Source organism: Sus scrofa, chromosome 13 (assembly GCF_000003025.6).
Source record: "Sus scrofa isolate TJ Tabasco breed Duroc chromosome 13, Sscrofa11.1, whole genome shotgun sequence".
Classification (NCBI taxonomy): domain Eukaryota; kingdom Metazoa; phylum Chordata; class Mammalia; order Artiodactyla; family Suidae; genus Sus; species Sus scrofa.
This window is the reverse complement of record NC_010455.5, coordinates 19,330,632-19,353,973: the sequence shown is the minus strand read 5'-3', so window position 1 is coordinate 19,353,973 and position 23,342 is coordinate 19,330,632. Positions and strand designations below refer to the sequence as shown.

At 37.6% G+C, this 23,342-nt stretch overlaps 1 protein-coding gene across 50 annotated transcripts in view; it reads left to right on the top strand.

Moving 5' to 3' along the window:
• The window catches only part of CLASP2 (cytoplasmic linker associated protein 2), a 205,160-nt gene that overhangs the window by 156,616 nt on the left and 25,202 nt on the right, over nt 1-23,342 (top strand). For 38 of the 50 annotated variants that reach the window (XM_021071594.1, XM_021071595.1, XM_021071596.1 and 35 more), the window contains 5 exons: nt 870-1,033; nt 1,825-1,903; nt 5,922-6,065; nt 21,267-21,410; nt 22,918-23,024. In XM_021071594.1, coding sequence (XP_020927253.1) covers nt 870-1,033; nt 1,825-1,903; nt 5,922-6,065; nt 21,267-21,410; nt 22,918-23,024 — 638 coding nt within the window. Of the gene's footprint in view, nt 1-869; nt 1,034-1,824; nt 1,904-2,035; nt 2,087-5,921; nt 6,066-21,266; nt 21,411-22,917; nt 23,025-23,342 lie in introns of all 50 variants that reach the window. The other 12 variants (XM_021071582.1, XM_021071589.1, XM_021071588.1 and 9 more) reach the window with 1 other exon arrangement.

Sequence of the window (23,342 nt, the reverse complement as noted above, 5' to 3'; positions counted from 1 at the left end):
CTAGAAATAAATTTTCCAGTATAATATTGAATTTCTTGTGGAGATATAACCTTAATTTTGTCACTTTTCATAAGTATTTTTTCATAGGTATTTTTAATCAGATAAGTAACTTATGAATTTTAGCTTCTCATCCCTTAAATTTTTCTTGAATCTTAGAAAAAGTCTTAAACTAGATTAATATTGGAAACAAGTATATGACCTATCAGTAATAATGAGGACTAATAATAGCATGCCATCTAGGACTTTTTAGAGATCATTAAAATGTAGATATAGATTTGTATCCTGATTTGACTTATTTTGTGTGCAGTTATATTTATCTTAGGCCATTTAAAATTACTTTTGGGGCAGTTTTAATAAATAATTTATCTTAGACCAAAAAAAATTGTGACTACTGACATTTTGAGAGCCAAGAAGTCTCCAGTTAGCCCACATGTCAAAATGATCTTATACTTTAAGGAAGCTGTCAGCATAGTCACCTTCTGATTAACTCACCACCACTCTTCCAAAGACCTGGGGGCTGATGAGCCTATAGGTAGTTCCTCTTCCTAAATTTCAGGTAAAATGGATTTCAGTTCAAGCTGTGGCATCATTAACACCCTTAGGTGTGCCAGCCATTATGGCAAAAGTTTCTTTACCAAGTGATGCTGCATGGAATAGCTAATTGTCGAACTTCGACAGAAGTTGGATAACAGTTCAAACGTACTCTTGTATCACAGAGTCCAATGAAAAGCAAGAGAGATTGTTTTTCCGCTTGGCTGCCAATCGCTGTGCCTCTGATTCCTGTATTCCTTTCTACTTCACTTTTGAATTGATCATAGAGATCAATATTTCCTCCTTTTTCTCCTCCCTCCCCCATTTATCCACTGTAGGTGTTCAGCATGTTTTTGGAGACTCTAGTGGACTTCATACAAGTCCACAAAGACGATCTTCAAGATTGGTTGTTTGTACTGCTGACACAACTACTAAAAAAAATGGGTGCTGATTTGCTTGGGTCTGTTCAAGCAAAAGTTCAGAAAGCCCTCGATGTTACAAGGTAAGAGTTTCTCCTTATATTTCAAGTTTACTCAACAGTAATCAAGAATATTTAGTTTCTGTGTTAAAAATTCAGATTTCTGAGTCCTTTCAAACCATGTAGACTGCATGAACTCCATTTGAAAATTGTTAATGATGGCAGCTTACATGGTATATTTAATGCAACTAATGGTCCTTAGTTCAAACACTGCATTTAATCTATAAAAAATTTTATTAACATTGGTTGAGTAATTCAGGGTTGTATTTTATTTTAATTAAGATGTATCTGAAAAGTAGAATTGAAGATTTTATTCGATCTAATGTTAAAATATTTTCTAAGTTTAAAAAGAATGTTTTATTATGCATTCTTTTTTCAGAAGATTTTGAACCAATGATATATTTCTACTTTCTTGTGTAGATTGTTGAAGTGACTTATTTCAAATATCCATTTACTAAGTTGAGGTGAGTCTAGAATTCAGATATTAGGTATGGAAACATCTCTGATAATGTTGAACTTTTACTGGATACGTTTTTCTGATTAAATATGTAACTGAGGCAAGAAATCATTATTTGCCATAGTGTTGCTTTTTAACCTTCTACAGGGTTAAAAAAAAAATGTTCAAATTCTTCTGGGAGTAGCTTTTATTGTATTCTTTACCACATAGACTATACCACATACAGATACTACTTCATGCATGCATTCTGAATGACATTGTGTTTTTGTGTTAAGCATAATCTTTTGTTAAGTTTGCTAAATGCTTACTTACTGACTTAATTTTGATTTTGTTTTGCTGTGTTCTTTTCTTATTTCAGAGAATCTTTTCCAAATGATCTTCAGTTCAATATTCTAATGAGATTTACAGTTGATCAGACCCAAACACCAAGCTTGAAGGTAAAAATTTGGGGTCTTTTGAAAACATTGTAAAGAATTGAAGTATTTTATTCATGAAGTTATGTTAATACTTGTATTTCTGTCACATGAGAAGCTGTTCAATCAGTGGATTTTGTTTTTATAAACTTTCAGACAGTCAAGCCAGCACTTCGGGACCAGCTTCACTGTTTTTGGAGCTCCAAGGTTTTTTTGGTTTTGTTTTAATCTGCCTTATATCTTTTCTTAACTCTCTACAAACTGCAGTGTTTCAGATAATATTTGTATGCATCTATATATTCAACTACTAACCCTTTGTAAGCCTTTAAAGCATGCACAGATTTGATTCCAAATGTTATTCAATGCCAGGCTATCTTTTGGAGAAGCTTACTGGAGAGACATTTAGAAGGCAACAAAAGTATGGCCATCTAACCCTAAGCTGTTATGCAAAATTGCTCTATAAAGTCTTATCTAATTTTATGTTTGTGATTTCCCAATATTTGTTTTTTTAACTTTTGAAGTTTGAATAGATATTTTGGGCAAAGTGACAGTTTTGCCTACTTATTTCAGTAAACGAAAGTTTTTAAGTTTAATCTCAGTGCTGCTGTTCTCCAGTTCTTAAATGAAACAATAATTTTCTTTTTGCAATGCAATATTTCTGATGTGTGCATAAAATTTAATTCAGGATTAACTTTTTCAGCTGTCATTAGCACACACTTTCTAGTTAATTTATGTGAAAACTAGGGTGATTCCTAATTTTAATTGAAGGAATTGGGACAAGATGGCAGAGTAGAAGGACCTAAACTCACCTTCTCTCACAAAAACACCAAAATTATAACTAACCACTAAACAACCAAATTTTGATTAAAAAGAACTGTTTAACATAAAAGAAATAATTTAAAAGATGTGCGCCTGAAATCTTTACTAAGATGTTTCTTAGTGAGTTTTCTTAAATGAGATTAAAATCAGGGAAATAACAAGCATATATGCATTTACAAGCCTTGTCTTTTTCTGCTCTGTTCTGCACGAAATATGTTTCTACAAGCATTTTTGCCTAGGATTGATTTTCCTTTAAGTTTTTGAATATGATTTTGCCTTAAAAGCACAGTTATATTTCATACCAGGGTTGACTTAAACTCAACATAGCATTTTTTTCTCAGAGCTGCTTTGTGAAAGAGGTTCCATCTGTTTTGATTTTTAAAAGTGACCTGCAGAAGAATGATCCACTTGGTATTATTGATAAATATTTTTTAAACTTATTTATCCAAGCCATTGTGCTAGGTATTTCTAGGAGTATAAAACATTTTTATCATTATTGTTTATGATACATGATAAACTGTAAACTGTGCTAAGAGTTATGATTTAGGTACTGATGGTATTCAAGTGCTGTTGAAAATGTATATAGATTAAAAAATAAAAAAATAAAAAAAAAAAGAAAATGTATATAGAGCTGTTTCATGGGCCAGTAGAAACGGAGTTCTAAACCATTAGCTTAAGAAATAAGAGCCATAGGTCAGTTGATAGAACAAAGTTGCTGAAGGCCTGAAGAAAAAGACAGTGCGAAATAGATAATTAGCTTCCCTATTGGAAAATATACTGGTCATCAAAGAATGTTTTTTCTAAAAGCCATATATACATATATATGTGTGTTATATAAAAACATAATATATATGTAAATATATATATATACACACATTATATTATATGCACACACGTAATGCTGTAGCGGAAAAGCATTCTTCCGCTAATGAATTGATGTTTTAGGATAGCAAGGAGAAGCTATATTGGAGCTATACCTTATGCTGAAAATAAAAGTAATGTTCAGGAGTTCCTGTTGTGGCAGAGCAGAAACAAATCCACCTAGTATCCATGAGGATGTGGGTTCGATCCCTGGCCTCACTCAGTGGGTCAGAAATCTGGTGTTGTCTGCGAGCTGTGGTGTAGGTCGCAGACACAGCTCAGATCCCACATTACTGTGGCTGGGGCTGTGGCCGGCAGCTGTAGCTCCAATTTGACCCCTAGCCTGGGAACTTCCATATGCTGAGGGTGCGACCCTGAAAAGCAAAAAAAAAAAAAAAAAAAGAATCCAGAATGTTATGTGCTGCCATAATTTAGTTGGGCCTGCTACTGCAAAATCTACGATAAATCTCTTTCCCTCTCCCCTATACATTTTACTCAGGATGGCTTATAGATTCATTCTTGTTTTTAATACATTTCTTAAAGTTATAGCTACTTCTTAAAGTTCATTTATTATGAAATGAAACATGTAAGTTGATGACTTCTGTCTTTTTTTTTTTTAAACTGGAAGCAGAAGGGGGAAAATGTACAAGAGTCAGAACTTTAACATATACACCTATGTTATTAACTTGGGATATTACTTCCCAGAGATTTTATTTGAACTGAGTAAAAAAATAGCATCTTAAGATCAATGGTGGTATAGAGGGATAAGGAACTGGTGTTGTCACTGTCACCGCAGTAGCCCAGCTCGCTCCTGTGGCACAGGTTTGATTCCTCACCCAGAAACTTGCACATGCTATGGGCATGACCAAAAAAAAGATCAATAATAAGGGAAGAAAGAGCATAGAAAACCTGATTACCTTATTCTTTGACAGTATTTTTTCAAATTTGCTATTTTAATCATATATTTAAATCTTCCTTTTTCTAAGTCTGCAAATCAGCATTTAATAAACGTTCAGCATCAGCTATATCCAAGGACTGTGCTCTATGCCAGGTGCCATTTTTAAAGAAAACTGGTAGGAGCTCCCATTGTGGCTCAGTGGAAACGAATCTGACTAGTATCCGTGAGGACGCAGGTTCCATCCCTGGCCTTGCTTATTGGGTTAAGGATCCAGCATAGCTGTGAGCTGTGGTGTAGGTTGCAGACGCTGCTCAGATCTGTCATTGCTGTGGCTGTGGCATAGACCAGCGGCTACAGCTCAGAATCTACACCTAGCCTGGGAACTTCCATATGCCTCAGGTGCGGCCCTAAAAAGATAAATAAATAGCACTGGTAAAGTCTTAGAAAACTGTTATTTAGCAGTCCTAGAGTTTCAGAAGATGTGACTTTGAAAACAGTGGTTCTCAAACTTTTTTCCCCAACATACCTAAGAAAGTAGAAATAATTTAACAACAGCTTACTCTAAAGGTAAAGAAAGCTGCATCTGAGAAAGAAGCATGTTTGCTTTGCATCACCTCCTACTGGGGGTGTGTCTGTGTGTGTCTGTGTCTGTGTCTGTGTCTCTTTTTTTACGGCTGCACCCGAGGCATGTGGAAGTTCCCAGGGTAGGGGTCGAATTGGAGCTGTAGCTGCTGGCCTACACCACAGCCACAGCAACATGGGATCCAAGCTGCCTTGCATCTGCGACCTACACCACAGCTCACAGCAATGCCAGATTCTTAACCTGCAGAGCAAGTCCAGGCATCAGACCAGCGTCTTCATGGACACTAGTCCAGTTTGTTACCACTGAGCCACGGCATGAACTCCCATCTCCTGCTGGTTTTGAAGCCTGTATCCTACCACACACTTAGCCTCCATGCAACCCACACATCAGGAATTCCAGGGAGAATAAGACTTTTTAAACTCATATGTGACAGTTCTTTTATACAAATAAGTTGTGTTTCTTCTCCAGTGATACTTGTGTAAAACTTTTTTTTAATACCTCATTTCCAAAATACTTTGGTTCATTTCTCCAAGAGCCAAATTATACTCAATTTATAAAGACTGGTTCCCAGGGAGATCTAGACAAAACTCAGCTATAAGCCCTGAAGGAGACTCCAGAAGTGCCTAATCTTACCAAGAGACTTCAGCAGTTGTTCAGACGGGGGAATAAAACTTTTTAAATTCTGCCTTGTGTGAAAAAAAATCGCATTATCACATACTTGTACCTACAGTAGGTAGGTGATTATATAACTTCTCTTTTGTTGTTGATACTTTTTCATTTTGTGTTTGTCCAAAGAATAATCACAGAATTATTTCTGAAGTGTTCTCATTGCCCCTTAATGACCAGCTGATTGCCCTTTCTCATTGTGCTTACCTCTGCAGGTGAAGGTTGCTATCCTCAAATACATAGAAACTCTGGCCAAACAGATGGATCCAGGAGATTTTATAAATTCCAGTGAAACTCGCTTAGCAGTATCCCGGGTCATCACTTGGACGACAGAACCCAAAAGTTCTGATGTTAGGAAGGTATGTTTTAATTTAAGGTTTAGAAGATAAATTAGAAAAGCAAATTAATAATTTTGTATCATCAGTGGAGGAAGCTAATATTTTCAGAATGTTATCAGTTAGCGTAGAGTTATTAGTCTAGCAATATGTGGACCTTTTTAAAGAAAATCTTCTCCTTTAAATTTTATCTAATTAATGAGAGTACAGCTTTCAAGCTTAGAGTCAAAAATAGCTGCCCTTGCCACAATCCTCCCAACCTGTAATCTTATAACCATCTAAAATATTTCAAATTTTTTCCCTTCCATTTACTTATGTATTTCAAGTAAGAGTTTCAACTGTTTCCTGATTTATTACTTTTAAGTGTTATCTGTTGATCTGTTGATAGATTTAACATTATGTATCTGTCTTTCTGCCTTTATAAATGAAGTTTTTGGTAATCAATGGAATAAATTTAATTTGGTATAGAAGGGAAGTATTCACTCCTATACCATATGTTTTATTACTGTCTCCTTCCTTACAGAAACTGTTTGCCCTAGTGTTAATAATTTGCCTTAAAAAAACTTTTTTAATTTGAAAAAATTAAAACAAAAAAGGAGTTCCCATTGTGACTCAGCAGAAATGAACCCGACTGGTGTCCATGAGGATGTGGGTTCAATCCCTGGCCTTGCTCAGTGGGTTAAGGATCCAGTGTTGATGTGGTGTAGGCCGGCAACTGTAGCTCCAAATCACCCCCTAGGCTAGAACTTCCATATGTTGCCAGTAGGGCCCTAAAAAGCAAAAAAGTAATAATAATAATCTGCCTTAAGTATTCGTTCGTAGTTTTAACATCGCCACCACATGCTAATTGCTGATAGTTTCCATATGCTCAAAAACATAGGTTATTTATTTTCTGGAAAGTTCCTTTCTAGACTCTATGTTCTCTCCACCATCTTTTTTTATCTAGGGCCACACCTGCAGCATATGGAAGTACCTGGGCTAGAGGTCCAATCAGAGCTTCAGCTGCCGGCCTACGCCACAGCCACAGCAACACCAGATTCTTAACCCACTAAATGAGACCAGGGATTGAACCTGTGTTCTCTTGGATACTAATTGGGTTAGTTGCCACTGAGCCATGATCGGTATCCCTCTTCACTATCTTTCTGAGACTTTTCTTCAACCTTAGTCGTTTGTTTCTTGCATGCTATTGCTGCTCTTCCTTGATGGGTTATTTCCTTCAATATTTGCTATCAAGGAGTACATAGGATATAAGTTTTGTGATCTTTATTTCTAATTATGAACACTTTACCCAACAACAGCAGAATATTCATTCTTCTCAGGTGCACATGGAACATTCCCCAGGATAGACTATATATTAGGCCATGAAACAAACCTCAATATTTTTTTTAAAGGATAAAACAGTATATAAAGTATGGTCTTTGTCCGCAATGGAATGAAATTATAAATCAGTAACAGAAAGAAATTTGGAGCATTCCCAAATCTGTAGAAATTAAACAGCATGCTCCTAAATCACCAGTGGATCAGAGAAGAAATCAAAAGAGAAATTAGAAAATACACTGAGATGAATGAAAATGAAGATATGACGTAACAAAGTGTATGGAATACAGCTAGAGCAGTACTTACACGGAAATTTATAGCTGATAATACCTTAATAAAAAAGAAGAGAAACATCAAATCAATAACTTTACCCACCCCCACAAAAGTAGAAAAAGAAGAGCAAACTAAAGTAGGCAGAAAGAAAGACATCATCAAGATTAAAGCAGAAACTAATAAAATAGATAGTAGAAAAACTTTACAGGTGAATTCTACCAAACATTTAGAGAGGAGTTAACACTGATCCTTCTCAAACTATTCCAAGAAATTGAAGAGTAAGGAACACGTCTGAACTCATTCTGTGAGTCCAGCATTACCCTTATACCAAAACTAGACAAAGATGTCACCAAAAAAAAAAAATTATAAGCCACTATCACTGATGAACATAGATGCAGAAATCCTCAGCAAAATATTAGCAAACCAAATCCAACAATACATTAAAAGTATCATATACCATAATCAAGTGAGATTTACCCCAGGGATGCAAGGATTTTTTGATATCTACAAACAATTATTGTGATAAACCACATGAAGAAAGTGAAGAATAAAAACCAAATGGTCATCATTGTAGATGCAAAAAAAGCTTTAGATAAAATTCAGTATTCATTTGTGATAAGAAAAAAAAAAATCTCTCGAAGGTAGGCATAAAGGGGACATACTTCAACATAAAAAAGCTCACATAAGACAAAACTTCAGCTAACGTCATAATGGTGAAAAGCTGAAAGCATTTCCTCTAAGATCAGGAATAAGACACAGATTCCCACTCTCACCACTTTTTTCAACGTAGTTTTAAAAGTCCTAGCCACAGTAGTCAGAAAAGAAAAAGATAAAAGGAATCCAAATTGGTAAGGAAGAAGTAAAACTGGTACTGTTTGCAGATGACATGAATACTATATATAGAAAATCAGAAAGATGCCACTGGAAAACTACTAAGGCTCATCACTGAATTCAGTAAAGTTTCAGGATACAAAATTAATATACAGAAATAAGTTGCATTTCTATACACTAGCAACAAACTATCAGAAAGTGAAATTAAGGGAACAGTCTCATTTACCATCACATCAAGCAGAATAAAATACCAAGAAATAAAACCTACCTAAGAAGGTAAAGACCTATACTCTGAAAACTGTTAAGACACTGATGAAAGAAATTGAAGATGACACAAGCAGATGGAAAGATATACCATGTTCTCAGACTGGAATAATCAATATCCTTAAAATGATATTACTGCCTAAGGCAGTCTACAGATTCAGTGCAATCCCTAACAAAAACCAATGGCAGTTTTCACAGAACAGGAAAAAATAATTTTAAAATTTGTATGGAGGAGTTCCTGTCGTGACTCAGTGGAAACAAACCTGACTAGTATCCATGAGGACATGGGTTTGATCCCTCCTCACTCAGTGGGTTAAGGATCTGGCGTTGCCATGAGCCGTGGTGTAGGTTGCAGATGAGGCTTGGACCTTGTGTTGCTGTGGCTCTGGTGTAGACTAGCAGCTGCAGCTTCGATTTGACCCCTAGCCTGGGAACTTTCATATGCTATGGCTGTGGCCCTAAAAAGAAATAAATAAAAAATTAAAAAAGACAAAAGTGAAATTTGTATGGAAACACAAAACACCCCAATAGCCAAAACAATCTTCAGAAAGAAGAGCTCCCTGACTTCAGGCTATATACTACAAAGCTACAATCATCAATACAGTATGGTATAGTGGTACACAGATAGAGGTATAGATCAATGGAACAGAGTAGAGAGTTTAGAAGTAAACCTAGAAATTTACGGTCAGTTAATCTTCAATGAAGGAAGCAAGAATATACAATGAAGAAAAGACAATCTCTTCAATAAATGGTGCTGGGAAAGCTAGATAGCTCTGGGTAAAAGAATGAAATTAGAATATTCTCTAACACTATATGCAAAAGTGAACTCGAGGAATTTAAGACCTAAATGTAAGACCAGATACTATGAAACTGCTAGAGGAAACATAGGCAGAATGTGGTCTCTGGCATGAATTGCAGCAATGCTTTTTTGGATCCGTCTCCGAAAGCAAAGGAAAAGCAAAAATAAACAAATGAGACCTAATTAAACTTAAAAGCTTTTGCACAGAAAAATAAACCATTGACAAAACAAAAAACAACCTATTGATTGGGAGAAAATATTTGAAAATGATTAAAAATGGATTAATAATCAGCATATCAAAACAACTCAACATCAAATAAAAAACCAATTAAAAAATAGAAGAACTAAGTAAACATTTTCCAAAGAGGAAATGCAGGTGCCCAACAGGCACATGAAAAAGATGCTCAATATTGCTAATCATCAGGGAAATGCAAGTCAAAACCACAAGGAGATGTCATCTCACACCAGTCAGAATGGATATCATCAAAAACAACACAAATAGCAAATATTGGTAAGAATTTTGAGAAAAGGGAACCCTTGTACACTGTTAGTGGGAATATAAATTGATGTGGCCACTGTGGAAAACAGTATAGAGGTTTCTCAAAAAATAAAAATAGAACTGCCATGTGACCCAGCAATTTCACTCCGGGGTATATATATCAAAACAAACAAAAAACCAAAAAACCCTACTTCAAAAAGATACATTCACCCCAGTGTTCATAACAACATTATTTATAATTGCCAAAATTTACTTGGAAACAACCTAAGTGTCCAACAACAGATGAATGGATGAGGATGTGATGTGTGTGTGTATGTATATATAATATACTATATATATATATAATATGTATATTTTCTATATATATAATGAAATACTACTTAGCTATAAAAAAGAACAGAATTTTACCATTTGCAGCAACATGGATGGACTTGGGGGTCATGAAATATAACCTTAAAAATTGTGAATCACTACATTGTATACATGTAACATAGTATTATATATTAGATGATTAGTATATATCAACTGTATTTCAATTTAAAAAACCAGGAGTTCCCATCATGGCTCAGTAGTTAACGAACCCGACTAGCTTCCATGAAAATGTGGGTTCAGTCACTGGCCTCTCTCAGTGGGTTAAGGATCTGGTGTTGCCGTGAGCTGTGGTGTAGGTCAAAGATGCAGCTCAGACCCCGCGTTGCTATGGCTCTGACGTAGGTCAGTGGCTACAGCTCTGATTGGACCCCTAGCCTGGGAACCTCCATATGCTGTGGGTACAGCCCTAAAAAGACAAAACAAAACAAAACAAAAAAAAACAAGCAAACAAAAAAAGATTAAAGCAGGAGTTCCCTTTATGGCTCAGCAGTAATGAACCCAACTAGTATCCATGAGACACGGTTTTGACACCTGGCCTCACTCAGTTGGTTAAAGGATCTGTCATTGCTGTGGGTATGGTGTAGGCAGGCAGCTACTGCTCCAGTTCAGCTCTAGCCTAGTAACTTCTATATGCAGTGGGTGCATCCCTAAAAAGACCAAAAAAAAAAAAAAAAAAAAAAGATTAAAGCAGGAACTCTCCCTGGTGGCTCAGCAAGTTAAGGATCCAACATTATCTCTGCTGTGCCTCTGATCACTGCTGTGGTGCAAGTTCATTCCCTGGTCAGGGAACTTCCATGTGCCTCAAGTGCAGTGAAAAAAAAATTAAAAGATTAAAGCAAAAATTAATAAAATACAGAGTGGAAAAACAGTAGAGGAGTTCCCTCTGTGGCACAGCATGTTAAAGTTCTGGCATTATCTCTGTGGTGGCGCAGGTTTGATCCCTGGCACAGCGTAGTAAGTTAAAAATTGGTGTAGGTTGCAGCTGTGGCTTGGATTCCATTCCTGGCCTGGGCACATCCATATGCTACAGTTGCCACCGAAAAAATGAAAAAAAGAAAAAAATAGAGAAAGTCAGTGAAACCACAAGTTGATTTTTCTGAAAGATCAACAAAATTGACAACTTTTTAACTAGGTTGACCAGAAAAAAAAAGAGAAGACTCAAATTTCACTAGAGTTAGAAGTGAAAGAAGGAATATTATTACTAACCTTATAGAAATAAAAAGGATTGTAAAGGAAGGCTACCAAAAAAATGTATGCCAATAAGTTAGTTAACTTAGAGGAAATGGACAAATTCCTAGAAAGACACAAACAACTAAAACTGACTCAAGAAGTCAATAGAACAAGTGAAGAGATTGATTTAGTAATCAAAAAACTACCTACAGAGAGAAGCCCAGGCTCAGATGACTTAACTGGTGAGTTCTACCAAATATTAATATCAGTTCTTCACAAACTCTTCCAAAAGATTAGAAGAGGAAGGAATACTTTACAGCTCATTCTATGGGGGCAGTTTTATCTTGATAACAAACCTAAACAAAAAGATCACACCAAAAAAGGAAGATTACAGATCAGTATCTCCTATAGACTTGGACACTTTTAATCCTTAGCAAAATACTGGCACCAAATTCTGCAAAACATAAAAAGAGAATTATATGGAGTTTTCCCTGTGGCACAGTGAGTTAAGAACCCAGCGTTGCTGCGACTGGGGCATAGGTCTAAGCTGTGGCTTAAATTCAATCCCTAGCCAAGAATTTCCATATGCAGCAGGTGCAGCTAAAAAAGAGAGCAAGCAAGAATTATACACTAAGACTGAGTGGTATTTAATCTAGGAATGCAAGGGTGAATTAACATCTGAGAGTCAATTGTAGTATTCCATATCAGTAATTAAAAGACAAAAACCGCATGACTATCTGAATAGAAAAGACATATGGCAAGATTTAACATGTTTTCATGATTTTAAAAAAACAAAAAACCTAAACAAACTAGCAAGTGAAGGGAAGTATTTCAGCTTAATGCAGGATACCTATAAATATCCACAGCTACTTTATGGTGAAAGATTGGACACTTTCTCCCTAATATCAGGAACAAGACATGGGATGTCTGCTCTCATCATTTCAGTTCAACATTGTAGATGGGTTCTAGCCAGGGCAGTTAGGGGAGGAAAACAAAGAAAAAAGAAAGAAAATCCAGATTGGAAAGGATAATGTAAAACTACTTGTATTCACAAAAGATATAATTTTATATATAGAAAATCCTTCAGAATCATTAAAAACATTACTAGAACTAATAAACCCATTCAGCAAGATTGCAAGATATAAAAATCCCTAGACCCAACTCAATATTTGTCATACCTGGAGCTGACAGATATTCCTCTCAGACCCCATCCTGTTCTAATCTTTTAGGGAGGGGAATATAAATCTGAAACCACAGAGCTGCCAAGGGAAAAATTAAAAATCTAGCACTTAGGGCAGATTTGGTAAAATGAAGAGTGTAGACTTTAGAACTAAACTGGCTTGGGTTTAAATATTTACCCTCTCAGGAGTTCCCGTCGTGGCGCAGTGGTTAACGAATCCGACTAGGAACCATGAGGTTGCGGGTTCGGTCCCTGCCCTTGCTCAGTGGGTTAACGATCTGGCGTTGCCATGAGCTGTGGTGTAGGTTGCAGACGCGGCTCGGATCCCGCGTTGCTGTGGATCCCGCGTTGCTGTGGCTCTGGCGTAGGCCGGTGGCTACAGCTCCGATTCAACCCCTAGCCTGGGAACCTCCATATGCCGCGGGAGCGGCCCAAGAAATAGCAACAGCAACAACAACAACAACAACAAAAGACAAAAAAAGACAAAAAAAAAAAAATATTTACCCTCTCACATTCTATTAGGTTGAATCATATGAAAGTGCAGATATTCAACCATTTTTTACAGTTTCACCTAGTCTCACATTATTCATCCTGTATTCTCAAAGGAAATCATTTAACCTAAGTTGTAGCTCTTTGAGTGCTTACAATCAATAGCTTTCAGGAATACTGCAAGATTTAAATGAAAATGTGTTAATAAAAATACCTGACGTATAGGAGGTGTTCAATAGGCATTAGTTTTTCCAAAGGTAGTAAGATGTATGAATCATAGGAAGAGATGGGTATTTCTGGTCAACCCTGAGTTTAGGGACCTGAGAAGGATTAAAATGAGGTGTCTTTAGATTTTGATGGTGGGGGAGGCTGTGTATGTATGGATATATGGAAATCTTTGTACCTTCTCTTCAGTTTGGCTGGGAACCTAAAAAATAAAATCCATTTAAAAATACGGAGAAACTGACCCCCTTGCTGTACAGTGGGAAAATAAAAAATATATATATATTAAAAAATTAAAAAAAAAAAAACGGAGAAAAATTTTTCGTCTTTTTTTTTTTTTTTCGTCTTTTTTGTCTTTTTAAGGATGCACCCGAGGCATATGGAGGTTCCCAGGCTAGGGATCGAAATGGAGCTGTAGCTGCTGGCCTAAGCCACAGCCACAGCAACGCCAGATCCAAGCCACGTCTATGACCTACACCACAGCTCATGGCAACGCTAGATCCTTAACCCACTGAGGGAGGCCAGGGATCCAACCTGCAACCTCGTGGTTTCTAGTTGGATTCATTTCCACTGTGCCATGGCAGGAAATCCCTGGAGAAAAAAATTTTTTTAAATCAGTTTACAAAAATGAGTTGTATTTCTAAACACTTGAAATGAATAACCCAAAAACAAAACAAAACAAAAAAAAAACACACAATTCCAGGAGTTCCTGCTGTGGCACAGTGGGTTAAGAATCTGACTTCAGTGGCTTGGGTCACTGCAGAGGTGTAGGTTCAATCCCTGGCCCAGCACAGTGGATTAAAGGATCCAGTGTATTGGGATGATAGATGCTACCTATTCCATTGGAGTGGATAAGCAATGAGATCCTGCTGTTGTAGCACAGGGAACTGCATCTAGTCACTTATGATAGAACATGATGGAGGATAATGTGAAAAAAAGAATATGAATATATATATATGCACACACACATATATATATATGTACATGTATATATATATATAAAACTAGGTCCACTTTGTTGTTCAGCAGAAATGGACAGAACATTGTAAATCAACTATAATTTAAAAAAAAAAAAAAAAAAAACCCTCCAGCGTAAGTCACACGTGGCTCAAAATTCAGTTCCTGGCCCAGGACCTTTCATATGATGCGGGTGCAGCCATTATTTTTTTCTAACAATAAAAATTTTTTAATTCCATTTAAAATAACATTAAAAGAGTAAAATAGTAAATTTAACAAAGGAAGTGCAAAATTTTTTAGTAGAAACTATTAAGCAATTGAAAGAAATTAAAGGAAATTGAAATAAATGGGAAAACAACCCATGTTCTTGGATCAGAAGACTTAACATTTTTAAGAGTCAGTACTCCCCAAAGTAATCTACAGATTCAATGTAATCCCTACCATAATCCCAGCTGGCTTGGTAGAAACTGACAAGATGATTCCAAAATTCATAAGGAAATTCCAAGGGACCCATAATAGCAAAAACGATCTTGGAAAAAAAAAAATAGGACTTCACACTTGCTTATTTCAAACCCTAATATAAAGCAAATAATAATTAAGACAGTATGAAACTAGCAAAAGGATAGACATAAAGACCAGTGAAATAGAATTGAGAGCCTAAAAACAAAACTGTGGTAAATTCTCTCTCTCTCTCTCCATTTTTTTTTTTTTTTTTTTTTTTTTTTTTTTGGCCAACCCTCAGCATTTGGAGCTCCTGGGCCAGGAATCAGATCCAAGCTGTAGCCATGAACTAAGCTGAAGCTGCAGCAATGCCAGATCCTTAACCCACTGTGCTGGGCCAGGGGTTAAACCCACATCCTAGCGCTCCCAAGAAGCTACCGATCTCGTTGTACCACAGTAGGAGTTCCCCAATTTATTTTTGACAAGGGTACCAAGACCATTTGGTCAGGAAATTCTAGTCTTTTCAACAAATTGTTTTGGGTCAATTGAACAGCTACATGTGAAAGAATAAAATTGAACCCTTAACTCATAGCATATACAAAAATTAATTCAAAGTTATCAAAGACTTAAATGTAAAAGCTAAACCAACTCTTCAGACAACGGGGATAGGAGTTCCCTTTATGGTGCAACAGAATCAGCAGTGTCTCTGGAGCACTAGGAAACAGGTTAGGTCCCCAACCCAGCACAGTGGGTTAAGGAACCAGCATTGTGCAGCTGTGGCATAGGTCACAACTGTGGCTTGGATCTGATCCCTTGCCCAGGAACTCCATATGCCATTGGGAAGCCAAAAAAGAAAAAGAGGTGGAAAGGAAATAAATCTTCATGACCTTGGGTTTGACAATGGATTCTAAAACTAGATAAATTAGACTTGGTCAAAATTAAGAATTGGGCATATTCCATGAAAAGAAATACTGGTCTGCCTATAGAAACCCTTGGTATGTTTTAAGTAAGGGAATGATATGACCTGATTTATGTGTTTAAAGATTATGTTGGTAAGTGTGACAAAAATAGACAAATGTGGAGTTGTCTGGTGGCTCACCAGGTTGAGGATCCAGTGTTGTTACTGCTGTGCTTTAGGTCGCTGCTTTGGTGTGGGTTCAATACCTGGCTCAGGAACTTCCACATGTCACAGGTGCTTCCCTGCCCCCCCAAAAAATAACGAACTGTTGCTATGTTATTTAAGGGAGAAGAGGGTATGAGGAGTAGGGCTGATATTGAAAGGAAGCTAAGTTTCCATCTAAAGTAGTAGGAAATTATTGGAAAGTGTTTATAGTTGATAAATTATATAAGCATAATTTCTAGTTGATAATTATATAATGTGTAACAATCAGAAAAACAGCAAGCATTATAGAAAAGAACACTGCAGAGCTGAACAGAGGAATTGAGAATTATAAAACCTTTTCTAAAAAGCAGTTTATTTTTTTAAAATCCATAAGTTTGTATTACTTTATTTAAAGACTGGGGAAAAAAAATTTTTTTTCCTGCTTTTTAGGGCTACACTCGAGAGGCATATGGAGGTTCCCAGGCCTAGGGGTCCAGTTGGAGCTACAACTGCCGGCGTACACCACAGCCACAGCGAGGCCAGGGATTGAACCCGCACCTCATGGTTCCTGGTCAGATTTGTTCCTGCTGTGCCGCAGTGGGAACTCCAAAAGACTGAGAAAATTATTTTTAAATAAATGTAAAATGTAACTAATAAAACAAATGTGACAGAAGATGGCAGAATAGAAGGACTGGAACTCAACTTCTCTCCTAAAAACAACAAAATTCACAACTAAAGACTGAGCAATCTCCACCCAAATGGACTGGAAACCTTAAAAAAGATACCCTACTCCAGAAGAAAAAGAGGAGGCCACATCAAGAAGTAGGAGAGGTAACTTCACAATATAAACAACCCCATACCTCCTGGGTGGGAAGCTCCACAGACTGAAAACTAACTGGTTCACAGAGGCTCAGCTAGAGGAGAGAGAGTTCTGACCCCCACATCAAACCCTCATGTGCGGGGATCTGGCACTGGGAGAAAGAGCCCCTGGAGCATCTGGCATTGAAGGCCAGTGGGGCTTGTGTGCGGGAGCTCCACGGGACTGGGGGAAATGGAGACCCCATTCTTAAAAGGCACACGTGGACTTTCAAGTGCACTGGGTCCCAGGGCAGAGCAAGGTCTCCATGGGAATCTGGGTCAAACCTGACTGCAGTGCTTGGAGGACATCCTGGGAAAACAGGGGTGAATGTGGCTTGTTGTGAAGGAAGGACAATGAAAGCAAACCTCTCAGGAATATTCAGCAGCTGCCTTTCTCTGGAGGTGGCCATTTTGGTTTCCCATCAGCACTGAGAAGCCCCAGGCCAAACAACAATCCAGGTGGGATCACAGCACCGCCCCTCAGTAAACAGGCTGCCTAAAGACCCCCAGCCACACAGCCACCTCTAATCTCACCCAGAGACTAAGCCCCACCACCAGAGGGATTAGAATCAGCTCCACCTACCAGTGGGCAGGCATCAGCCCCTCCCATCAGGAAGCCTACAGCAAGTCCCCATACTGACTTCAGCCACAAGAGGGACAGACACCAGAAGTAAGAGAGGCTACAACTCTACCATCTCTAAAAAGGTCACCACACCAAAAACCTATAAAAATGAAAAGGGAGAGAACTCTAACTCAGATGAGGGAGAAAGGAAAAACCCCAGAAAAACAGCTAAGTGATCAGGAGATTCTCAGCCTCCAGGAAAAAGACTTTAGACTGTCAATGCTGAAGATGATGCAAGACGTTGGAAATAAACTGGAGGCAAAGATGGAAAACTTACAGGAAACACTGAACAAAGAGATACAAGATATAAAACTTAAAACAAGAAGAGATGCAAAATACAATAACATATAAAAAGCTCATGAGAAGCAGCTAACAGCAGAATACAGGAGGCAGAAGAACGAATAAGCGAAGTGGAGGACAGATGAGTGGAAATTACGGATGCAGAACAGAAAAGAGAAAAAAGATTGGAAACAAATGAAGAGAGTCTCAGAGAACTCTGGGACAACGTGAAACGCAACAACATCCATATTATAGGGGTACCAGAAGGAGAAGAGAGAGAGAAGGAGACAGAAAAAATATTCCGAGAGATAATAGCCGAAAACTTACCTAACATGGGAAAGGAACCATTCACTCAAATCCAGGAGGCACAACGAGTACCATATAAAATAAACCCAAGGAGCAATACACCGAGACACACATTAATCAAACTGACCAAAATTAAAGACAAAGAGAAAATACTGAAAGCAGCTAGGGAAAAGAAATAACATACAAGGGAACCCCAATAAGGTTACTGGCAGATTTTTCAGCAGAAACTCTGCAGGCCAGAAGGGAGTGGCATGATATACTTAACATGATGAAAGGAAAAAACCTCCAACCAAGATTACTCTACCCAGCAAGGCTCTCATTCAGATTTGAAGGAGAAATCAAAACCTTCTCAGATAAGCAAAAGCTGAGAGAATTCAACAACACTAAACCAGCCTTACAACAAATACTAAAGGAACTTCTCTAGGCAGAAAAGACAAGACAGCAACAGGAAACAAAAATGCCACAAATGACAAGGCTCACCAGTAAAGGTATATATACAGTAAAGATATGAAATCATTCATGCACAATTATACCACCAAAATCAGGAATCATGAGAAGAGGTGGGTACAAATGCAGGACAGTGGAGATGAACTTGCAATTAAGAGAACAACAACTTAAAACAATCTCATATACATATAGACTCTTATATAAAAACTTCAGAATAACTGCAAACCAAAAATCTACAATTGATACACAAACAAGGAATCTCTGGAGAAGAAATATATCTCATAGTAAATGAGTGCATAATCCACCATGAAGGGGGTCATTTGACATCATTCTTGGAATGATGAAGTCTTCTTAGATCTGATTCTGATTTCCTCTCCATCAAAGAATTTATGATAATTATAATTAAAGAATGCAAATGTACAATTTTTTAAAATGTGACATTAAAATATAAATTCACAGAAATTAAGCTCTTCATCAAAAAATACTAAAGTGTAGTTCCTCCCGTGACCTGACCTAGTGTCCCTGAGAATGTGAGTTTGATGAGAATGATGAAAGGAAAAAACCTCCAACCAGTGGCCTCCTTCAGTGGATTAAGGATCTGGTGCTGCTTCAAGCTGCAGCATAGATTGCAGATTTGGCTTAGAGCCGTTGTTGCTGTGGCTGTGGAATAGGCCTCCAGCTGCAGCTCCAATTCAACCCCTAGCCTGGAAACTTCCACATGCCGAAGGTGCAGCCTAAAAAGAAAAAAAAAGAAGAAGAAGAATAGAGCTATTGCATTTTAAATCATGCAGTTTAAACCTGTATTGTTTGGGAGTTCCCATTGTGGCTTAGCAGGTTACGAACCCAACTAGTATCCATGAGAGTGAGGGTTTGATCCCTGGCCTCACTCAGTGGGTTAAGGATGCCATGTTGCTGTGGCTATGGAGCAGGCCAGCAGCTGCAGCTCTCATTTGACCCCTAGCGAGGAATTTCCATATGCTGCAGGTTTGGCCCTAAAAAAAAAGCAAAAACAACAACAAAAACCACCTCTATTGTTTTATGCAGAAAGAGGCAAATAGATCAGTGGAACATAAAAGAGGGTCCAGAGAAACTAAAGTTTATGTAGAAGATTAGTTTATATCATAAAGGTGTCAGTTGAGTCATAAGGAAAGGATACACTGATTTGGAAACAATTGGGCTATCTCTAGAGGGAAAATAAAGCTAATTCATTTGCTTAAATTAACTTGAGATCCCTTCAATGTTTCAGTTCCTAAAACTGAATCATAAAATTTTGTTTCAAAATGCAGATAGCTTTATGTAAGCACTGTTAACATGTTAAGAGTGCATACCCACGCAGTATATATTTTATTCGTAACACAATGGGCTTATGTTATTGCTATTTTATCATTTTTTTTCCTTCAGCAGTATCTAACAGTCCTCTCCCAATCTCTTCATATATAGGCCTGCATCATCTTTCAAGGCTGTGTTGTGTAGTAGCCATTGCTCCCGTATAACATAATTTAATCATTCCTTTCAGAAGGTCCAGAGAAACTAAACATAGAGTTATGTTGTATATAAGATGCCATAAACATAGAACACCTAGGTTTTCATAGAGTAAGATCAGAAAAAGGAGTTCCCATCATGGCTCAGCCGTAAGGAACCCGACTAGTATTCATGAGGATGCAGGTTCGATCCCTGGCCTCGCTCGGTGGATTAAGGATCCGGCGTTGCTGTGAGAGCTGTAGTGTAGGTTGCAGATGTGGCTCGGATCCTGTGTTGCTGTGGCTGTGGTGTAGGCCAGCAGCAGCAGCTCTGACTTGACCTCTAGCCTGCCACATGGGTGGCCCTAAAAAGAAAAAAAAAAAAAAAGGATCCAGAACAAGATATGCACATTTAGATACAAGTCATGATCATGAACTCTTTAGGTTTCTTTCTTCTCTTAATTAAATTTCTATATAATCTGGATTTCGCAATTTCGCTTTTAATAACTCAGTTGATTATTTTAGAAAAAGAAGGGAGGAGTTCCTCACTGTGGTAAAATGAGCTAAGAATCTGACTGCAGCTGCAGAGGTGCAGGTTTGATCCTTAGCCCCTCGCAGGATCTGGTGTTGCCACAGCTGCAGTGTAGGTCCTCAGATTTGATCCCTGGCCCGGGAACTGCCATATGTTGCAGGTGCAGCCATTGAAAAAAAGGAGAAAGAAAGAAATTTGTTTCTTAACTGATCTGAGTGATCTTTGTTTTGTTCCCATTTCCACAAGACATTAGACTAGTTTTAGCTTCAAATTGTAGATTGTCAAGATTAGCTGCTATGAGAGAAGAGTAGGTATGACTAGTTAATTTAAGAGTCATAGATTGGAGTTCCCTGGTGGCCTAAAGGTTAAAAGATTTGACATTGTCGCTGCTATGGCTTGGGTCACTGCTGTGGCACAGGTTCAGTCCCTGGCCCAGGAATTTCCACGTGTTGTGAGCGCAGCCTGAAAGAAAAAAAGAATCATATATTGAGGAAATGAAAATTAAAGTGCTAAGTTGCTCTTGATGGGCTTTGTATAACTTCAAGATGTACTTCCTTATTTTTAATCCATGTTTCTTCTTGTAATCATTTATCAGGAGAACTGCAGTAGTAATGTATATTGATAGAGTAACTCTAGGAACCATCCGGTTGATTTTTACCATTGATCATTAGATCGTATTGTTTTTATGCTTCCAGCAAAGAAAGATGGCCTTGTACTATTGAACAGAAATGTTGAGTGAAGAAATTGGTCTCCTTCAAGTAACCAAAATATATTCATCTACTTCTTATCTGTGTTTGTTTTCTAGGCAGCGCAGTCAGTCCTGATTTCCTTATTTGAACTCAATACCCCAGAGTTTACAATGTTATTAGGAGCTTTACCAAAAACTTTTCAGGATGGTGCTACCAAACTTCTTCATAATCACCTTCGAAACACTGGCAATGGAACCCAGGTTTTTTTCAGTTATTTTCTTGACCCTTGTATAATGTGATGGTTGGTTAACAATAATTGCTTTCTTTTACATGAAGTAAACTTGAATCCAAATGTATAATTTTTGCATCTGCATTGGACAGCATTTCCTGAGCAGAATTAAATATTATCTTGAAGAGAGTCCTTAGGCTTATCGTGTTTATTTTCTAATTTGGTGTATATTAGGATGGTAGTGAATGGTGAGCAGGATAGGAACAAGGAAAGCAAGCTGTAGCAGAACTTAGATGAGGTCATCAGCTTTGCAAGCCATTAGAATTAGGCCATCCCCTTTAGATGAACCAGTCATTATTTGAGGACCAGAAAAGATGACAAATAAGGCCCAAGGAAAATAGTGCTTTAAAGGATATGTTCACATGTATTAATTACAGGCTTGTTGGTCCTTAGATATTTGGATGATATTTTTGTTTTGGAGAGATAAGATCTCATTTAGTGTTATATCTAAATGGTACTGAACCATTTACATAATGTGCCTAAAGAATTGAACTTGAGTTTTAAAAAAACAGAGAGATAATTTTTATAATAGATAAAGGAGAAAGTAGATGCCTTTATGGCCAGCCTAAGGTAAAGTCTAAGGGGAAAACAATCTGAGGATAATTTCTTGGGATCAAAATCAGTGTTTTAGAAGGAGAAGGATTAGGAGTTCCCTTCATGGCTCAGTGGTTAACCAACCCGACTAGGATCCATGAAAATGTGGGTTCATCCCTGGCCTCGCTCAGAGGATTAAGGATCCAGTGTTGCTGTAAGCTGTGGTGTAGGTCACAGATGCAGCTCAGATATGGTGTTGCTGTGGTTGTGGCATAGGCCAGCAGCTGTAGCTTCGATTGACCACTAGCCTGGGAACTTCCATATGGCACGAGTGCAGCCCCCCCCAAAAAAAAGGATTGTTTCATTATTCCTTAAAGATAGGCAAATTACTTATATTACCAGATTTTACACCTTTTTTGTCTTTGTAAAAATAATTTGTAAAACAAACTCAAGGAAAAATAAAACTTGAGCATTAGTAATGGATACAGGAAGGAAATTGTCTCAGAATGGGAAGCTAATTTAAAGTTGTTAATTTGGAGAGTTCCCTGGTTGCTTAGCAGGTTAAGGACCTGGCATCACTACAGCGGCTCAGGTCACTGCTATACCATGGGTTGGATTCTTGGCCTGGGAATTTTCACATGGGAGAGACCAAAATAAAATAAAATAGTTAATTTGGCATCTTGTTTAATCTTTGAGGAAGAAGATATAATATCTGAAAGCAGGAGGTAGGTGAGGAGAACAAAAAAAAAATGTTAAAAAGCTAGATTTCTGAATGGAAAGAATGTTTTCCCCTTTAAAAACTAGAGATAAGTACATGAGTATTTAAAATTTTGACCTATAATTATGACTCTTTCATGTTGTTCAACTTCATGATTGTGTGGCTTCCTTAAGAGCCTTTTGGTTGAACTACCTGTTACATGGTAATGTTTCTTTGACTCCGGCAGGGTTCCATGGGGAGTCCTTTGACAAGACCTACACCACGGTCACCAGCCAACTGGTCCAGTCCTCTTACTTCGCCTACCAATACATCTCAGAATACTTTATCTCCAAGGTAATAAAAGAGTTATTTTCCATCATGATTTGTGTTTGCAGGTTCCCATTCTTTGAAAAACGGACAGTAATTCCAGGTGATTTCTACTTGACTTGAAAGATCTTAGACATAGATACCTAGTAAATTCACAAAAGTTTAACTTTGGGTGTTCCCATCGTGGCTCAGCAGATTAAAAATCCAGCTAGTATCTATGAGGATGTGGGTTTGATCCCTGGCCTCGCTCAGTGGGTTAAGGAGCTGGCGTTGCCGTGAGCTGTGGTGAAGGTCGCAGACATGGCTCAGATCCTGAGTTGTGGCTGTGGCGTAGGCCAGCAGCTG